This window comes from Phyllostomus discolor, chromosome X (genome assembly GCF_004126475.2).
Source record: "Phyllostomus discolor isolate MPI-MPIP mPhyDis1 chromosome X, mPhyDis1.pri.v3, whole genome shotgun sequence".
Classification (NCBI taxonomy): Eukaryota; Metazoa; Chordata; class Mammalia; order Chiroptera; family Phyllostomidae; genus Phyllostomus; species Phyllostomus discolor.
The window spans coordinates 69,092,990-69,100,477 of record NC_050198.1 but is presented as its reverse complement, the minus strand read 5'-3'; the positions used below and the strand labels follow the sequence as shown (position 1 = coordinate 69,100,477).

Genomic DNA, 7,488 nt, shown 5'->3' with positions numbered 1-7,488 from the left:
TACTTATCAATCACTAGCCCTATAACCTCAGGCAGTTGCTTTATCTCTGAGAGTGTTTTATTACTTGTAAAAGTAAGATATAATAGTATTTACCTCATAGAATGCTGTAAGGATTAAATGACCTGGTAAGAGTTACCTTGCACAGAGTAAAGTGTTCAATAAACATGGTGTAGTATCATTGTGACCAGCATTATTATAATATTTAGCACTGGCATCTGAAATAACATGTGATTTTTTTTTTGCCTCCATTGTTCTCAGATGGCACACAAGGCCTGTTGACTGGTGAGGTGGAGCTGGACAGTACTATATGGACTGGGGTCATTTATTTCTTTGATTATTGAAAAAGAAGTGCTGCTGTGGCAGGAAACATTTCTAAAATTAATTTAGTTAGGTATCTGGAATGTCAGTCTTTTGAACAATTGAGTTAGTCCTGAATTTGAGGAAATAAAGTAAATTGTTTCTGTGAGAGTTTCTATTAGTGTCTTAGCATAGAACACTTCACTGACCTTTTCACCTTTGCGGCCAAGCCTTTTAGATGATCTCACTGGAACTTCATAGGCGGTTGAAACTAGACTCCATTGAGTGTGTTATGCTGCAAGCTCCTTGGAGACCTTCTGAGAAAGCCTCTGTTCATTATTTCTGCCCAGCATGATGTCATTAGGGAAAACCATATCTGTGTGACTTAAGTGCTCCCAGGGCTTTGAAAGAGTGTCAAGTGAGATGACAAGTCTTTCTGTATGGTGCTTCCTATTACTCTCCATAAGAATTGTTATATTTGGCCAGATACTATGCTTTGTAGCTAGAATTTTTCTGGCAACTTAACCCATCTGTGGGTTTTAATGGTGTTTGGCTTACAAGGCCATTTGTTCCTTTCTTTTTTCTTGTATTCAAATACAATTTTTATAAGGGTAAGAGGAGTTTTATTGTAGTTTGTTTAAATGGCCCCAGAGAAATAAATTTATAATTGAACACAGTTCAACTCTTGGTACTGTTTCAACTACCAGCACAAGCTATTATGGGGGATTTGCCACAGACCACATTTATTTGTGCAAGTGGCTATAATTAGATAAGGGAACACAGATAATTTATTTATGAAAAATACCTAGGGTGTACATTTTGTTAACAAAGACCCCTTTCAAAATGCAATAAAATAGGTGGGACTAAGGCTTAGAAACAGAATGGAGCAGACAAGATTCCTGTAACGTGAAGAGCACTGGAGGGGGCCGGGGGATCTGATTTTTTTCTGGATCCCTCATTAACTCACTGTGGCTTTGTTAAGGCACTCTACCTTTCTGGGCCTAATTTCATTCATTTGTACAAAGATAGGATTGGACCAGATGAACTCTAAGATTCCCTCATGTTATAAACATCTGTGCTTTGAATTGCCTGTGTTTGCGATTTTGTAAGAATTACCTTAGAGCCCTTGCTGGTGTGACTCAGTGGATTGGGCCCTGGCTTGTGAACCAAAGAGTCACTGGTTCAATTCCCAGTCAGGGCACATGCCTGGGTTATGGGCCACATTCTCAGTTGGGGGTGTGAGAGGCAAACACATATTGATGTTTCTCTCCCTCTCTTTCTCCATCCCCCTTTCTCTAAAAATAAATACATAAAATAAAATAAATTAGCTTAGAGTAGCTATTTGTGTTGCCAAGTATCAATAAATACATGATCTTGAGCTTTGAGCTGAGGTCACATCTTATTCTTTACCATCATATTCTCTCAACTAATTGAAAAAAAGAACAAACCTCAAATGTTTAAACTGTGTTCTATAGCTTTTAATTTTAGAAAATATAATGGCCCTGGCTGGTGTGGCTCTGTGGATTGGTGCCAGCTTGTGAACCAAAGGGTTGCTGGTTTGATTCCCATTCAGGGCACATGCCTGGGTTGCAGGCCAGGTCCCCAGTATGGGGCATGTGAGACGCCACTACATATTGCTGTTTCTCTCTCTTTCTCCCTCCTTTCTCCTCTCTTAATTAATTAATTAACAAATATTTCTTAAAGAAGGAACAACCCTCAGGGTTAAGAATGAATTATTTTCCCCACTTCCATAGCTGAGATGACAAATATGGTGGTCAGAAACGTTAAATGACTTATTCCTAATCATGTATCTAAGTGATGGAGCTGGAACTTCATCTCAGGCCTCCTGTCTCCAGAACCAGTTCCCCTTCTACCCCAAATTTTGAATTGCAAGAATTGTTTTATTGAGCAATTATTTTGTATCAGTTTTTGTATTGAAAAAGCTTTTATTTGTTATCTCACCACTGTCCTTACTTTCTACACAAGGTAAAGGTGAAGGTCAAACAGCTCTTATAAGGTTGAACAGAGGACAGATGCACTGTTTATCTGACTTGGTTCGCTTAACCAATATGCCTTTAATCATTGCTATGTTGCATCAGTGAGTATGGGACAAAGAAGGCACTCGAGATAGGAGCTAAGAAGGCTAGGTTAGGATAAAGTGAGTTACTCTTATTTCCAATTGCAGATACCCATGAGGTGTCCTCTGAAGTCCTACAGTGCAGTTTTAGAATAATGTTCTAGTCTAGCTGTCTACAATACCATTACATCAGATAACCTTGTCCTTTCCCTTTACTCAAGCTGCTGTTCCACCATCTCCTCCTCACAGAGTTTGTATGCAAAATAGCACTCTCATCTTTCTAATTCCATATTCTGCCTTCTTTATCCTGTTTGCACTTGTTACCACTAAAGCGACTAAATATCTACGTAGTCCTTTGTCATCTATGACCCTCCAGTAGACTATAAGCTTCATGTGGGCAGGACTTTTGTCTGGTTTGTTCAATGATATATTCATAGTTCATAGAACAGTGCTAGGCCCATAGTATCTACTCAGTAAATATTTATTAAAGGAATGAAAGGAAGAAAGACAGTGAAGGAAGTATTGGCTTTATGCCCAATGAATAAGGATTTAGGTATGAACATGGACAAGTGTCAATTGAAATCCTGGCCAGCATCACAAAACCAAAGGGTATGATGGGTTGTCTAGGTGGAAAAATCAAAATGTGTTGAAAAAAATTAGCTCTGCATATATGACCAGTGAAATCATGTAGTTTTAGGTTTTTAGGTAAATATATCTTCCTATTTCAATTTCAACCAGTGATCCTGGTATCTTTTTGTTGTTGTTGTTCAAGTACAGTTGTCTCCACTTTTCCCCCACCAGTACCCCCTACCCCAGCCATCCCCAACTCCCACCCATGATCCCACCCCACCTTGGTTATGTCCATGTGTCCTTTATAGGTGTTCCTGAAAATCCTTCACCCTTTTACCCCCATTATCCCCTCCCACCTTCCCTTCTGGTTACTGTCAGTTTGTTCTTTATTTCCATGTCTCTGGTTATATTTTGCTTGCCTGTTTGTTTTGTTGATTAGGTTCCACTTATACGTGAGATCACGTGGTACTTGTCTTTCACCACCTGGCTTATTTCACTTAGTATTCTGTTCTCCAGTTCCATCCATGCTGTCACAAAGGGTAGAAGCTCCTTTTTTTCTACTGTGTAGCATTCCATCATGTAAATGTACTATAGTTTTTTATCCATTCACTTACTAATGGGCACTTAGGTTGCTCCCAGCACTTGGCTATTGTAAATTGTGCTGCTATGAACATTGGGGTGCATAGGCTCTTTTGGATTGGTGTTTCAGGGTTCTTAGGATATAATCCCTGCAGTGGAATTGCTGGGTCAAAAGGCAGTTCCACGTTTAGTTTTCTGAGGAAATTCCATACTGTTTTGCACAGTGGCTGCACCAGTCTGCATTCCCACCAACAGTGCATTAGGGTTTGATCCTGGGATCTTAAAACTTGACTAGATCTTTAGATCTCATCCAGTCCACCTCTGTTGTAAGGAGAGTGAAACTTGGACAGGGGAAATAACTTGCCTAAGATCAAACATGGCTACTTACCTGACAAAATCAAATGGAAACCTCCAAACCCGAGTGGCCTTGTTCTGGGAGACACTTTCATATGATATGATGATGGAGTGGATAGTTATTAGTCACCAAATGGGATTCTGGTAATGTGCCTGTGTCTTTTAAGTAGTATTATTGTTTTGCTATAAATGATCCATATTGGAAGATCACGGGTAGACTGCAATATATTTGGTGATTCAGATGACCAAAATGTATTCTCATATATATTTGGTCTTCTTCCATAGTTCCTGGCTCACAGCTCTTAAAAATTCTTGGAATTTCATAAGTGATAAAGGTATTTTATGTCAATGAGGTCACTTTTGAGAAGCACCTAAGTATGGAGGCTGGTTCCCAGGTGAACCAACCCCATGATTAGAACTCTTCCTCTGACATTTGGGGAGGGGAGAGTGGCTGGAGGTTCAGTCTGTCACCAATAGCCAATGATTTACTCAATGATGCCTCTGTTATGAAGCCTCCATTAAAAACCCCAAAAGGATGGGGTTTGGAGAGCTTCTAGGTTGATGAACATGTAGAGATTTAAGGAGATTGGTGCACCTAGAGAGGGCATGGGAGCTCTGAGCCCTTTGCACCTCTTCCATTTGTGTATATCCTTATAATATCCTTCAATAAACTGGTAAATGTAAGAAAGTGTTTCCCTCAGTTCAGTGAGCTACTCTAGCAAATTAATAAAAAATAAGGAAGGGTATCATTAGAACCTTTGCTCTATAGCCAGTTGGTGAAAATCACAGGTGATAACTTGGCCTTGTAACTGGCATCTGAAGTATATGTGGGGGAAGCATAGTCTTGTGGGACTGAGGCCTTAACCTGTGGGATCTGACACTATATCCAGGTAGATAGTGTCAGAATTGAGTGAAATTGTAGAATACCGGGCTGGTGTCACAGAGAATTGCTTGGTGTAGAGGTAAATACTTTCACACGCTTGGTGACAAGAAGCGTTTTGTGTGAATAACAAAGAAGACTCAAGTGGAAAACTGAGTTTTTCTAATATAGCAACCTATAAAAGTAACCAGACTGTCACACAAATATTTTCAATAGTAAAATTTCAGTAAAACTTTACAAATTTTCTAGCTATATGGAAACACCTGGGAGTCTTAAAAATTACTGATGTCTGGATCCCATTTAAAGAGATACAACTTTAATTGTCATTCTAATGAGCAGACTGGGTTAAGAATCATGAGCTTGGAAGTCAGGAATATAAATTTGGAAAGGACAAAATAGGATTCCAAATGATATCTCTCTTACTTATTAGCTGCTATGATTTTGGGTAAGTTCATTTTTCTGAGCCTCAGCTTCCCCATTTGTAAAATGGATGTAACTGATCTGACGGGAGTTTTGCTGGGGATTACATGAGATAAAGTACAGAAAGCATATAGCATGTTGCCTAAACCACACAAGCACTTGATAAATGATAGCTGCTGTTACCATTATTAGGATTACTAATGTGCAAATAATAGTTATTTATTACTATGCTGAATAATGATTTTCCCTTCTATATCAAAAAAAAAAGAAGACTTTAAGAGTATATAAGGATTAGTTAAATGGTACAAATTGAAACTATGGGACTGTCTGGATGTAGCTATGTGTAGGGTGACCTGTATAAAATGACTGAAGACTGACTGCAAAGTGAGATATTTAAAACAGACCTGCCAGGCTCGTTTAGTTCATGGACCTGGTACCATGTTTGTGAAGTGGTAGCTGAGGAGACTCTGTCACTCACAATGGCCCACCAAAAGCCCAAGAAAAGAGTCAAGACTGAGAACAATGATTGCATTAATTTGAAGGTGGTGGGGCAACATGATTCTGTGGTGCAGTTTAACATTAATAGGCATACACCACTTAGTAAACTAGTGAAAGTCTACTGTGAACAACAGGGTTGGTCAAAGAGGCAGATCAGATTCTGATTTGATGGACAGTAATCAATGAAATGGACACACCTACATAGTTGAAAATGGAGGCTGAAAATACACTTAATGTGTTCCAGCAGCAGACAGGACATGTCTACTAAAAACAGAACCTACTACTTTACTCTAGAACTTTTCCTCTAGACCAAGAACACATTCCCAATTAAAATACCACAATTTTGTTCCATCACTTCCTGACTACAACAGTATAGTTTCCTCTATTCTTTCATTTTCCTCTTCCCCCATTCCTTTATTGTACATAAGGTAACTGGTGTACGTGCACAAATATTTGTATTTTTTAAAACTAAATGGCCAATGGTATATTTTGATCAACATACTCCCTTTCTCCATAGGTGATGTGCTCATTCATTTCTTATTTTTATATTCCAGTAAGTTAGTTTGCTCTCACTGTTTAACAAACAAAAACAATATAAAAATCTTTTCATACCTTGATAAACTGTAGAATTTTAATGTTTTTCATGTATCATTGTACAACCAAGGACAATTTTATGACTTTTTTTGTATGTAGCTGTTACATACATGTAGGGCAATCTGTCCTTAAGTAGGGGTAAATTATTCTAAAAGAAATAAATCCTAGACACTTTTCCCTTCAAGTCAAACCTCTTGCTGTTTAAATAAACTTCTTGTTTAGAAAAATAAAATAAAACGTGCCTGCCATATAGTAAATGTTACAGAAATCAGAACTCTGGATTCTGTGGGAAGCAAATTCATATATTGCTTCCGATGTTGCAGTAGTACCCACCAGTTGGAAGTGAGGTAGTGATCAATGCTCAGATTGTCTCTGGGCAGAGTTGGGGCAGCTCCACACCCAGAACCACACTACTGAGAAGCAGCTGGGTCCTGCCAGCCTGGAGCATGAAGTAAAGGGGCAGTTGCATCAGTGCAAGGTATACAGGTTAAGGTCAGACAGAATTTGAGGGGGTCCTTGACAAAACCCTGTTTCCCCCTTTCTCTCCTGTGGATGTTCTTGGAATATGTAAAATAAAACAACAGAGAAAATTTCTGCATGATAAAAAGTCATTTGACCATTACCAATACAAATATTTTACCCATGGGAAGCCTGTTTTGCTTTCAGAGCAAGAGAACATTTAGGCAATTGACCTCCTTTTTCATTACTGTAGTTTCAGATGCAAGAGCTCTGTGAAATGTAAGGAAGTATGAGTTTAGAATGATTCACACTTTAAAATGTACATTTCAATTGAAGGTAGTAATCTTAAATGTGAAAAGAAAGCAATACCATAATTATTTGTGTTTGGTAAAGAAAGCATTCACCAAAATACCAAAAAGTTGGAGCTGGTTAATGAAGAGTGAGGAGCAACCCAGGATGTCTGTAGATATCTTTGTTTAGGGCACTCTTCAAAAACAGATCCTTTATATGTGTCAAATATTTTAAAAATAAATTTCAATTAATTTCCAATTGCTATTTTAGGAACACACTGGAGCATAATCAAATTCTAAATAACAGAGTGTATCATCCTAGGTTAGAGAATAATTTCCATTAAAATGACTTGAAATTTATTTTGCAACATGTGTTATTATGATATTAGACCTCTGTCCATACAAGTATTAGAAGAATAGTCCTTCCTAAGTCTGATGAAACCAATTTTCCTAACAGCATCTCCCATAAT

General features: G+C 38.2%; 1 protein-coding gene across 1 annotated transcript; it reads left to right on the top strand.

The window, feature by feature from the left end:
* Positions 1 to 5,656: 5,656 nt before the first annotated feature.
* LOC114505440 (small ubiquitin-related modifier 2-like) lies at positions 5,657 to 5,943 on the top strand. Its single transcript, XM_028523336.1, has 2 exons — positions 5,657 to 5,807; positions 5,879 to 5,943. The coding sequence occupies exons 1-2, from the start codon at positions 5,657 to 5,659 to the stop codon at positions 5,941 to 5,943; spliced, it is 216 nt and encodes a 71-aa protein (XP_028379137.1).
* The last annotated feature ends 1,545 nt before the right edge of the window (positions 5,944 to 7,488 follow it).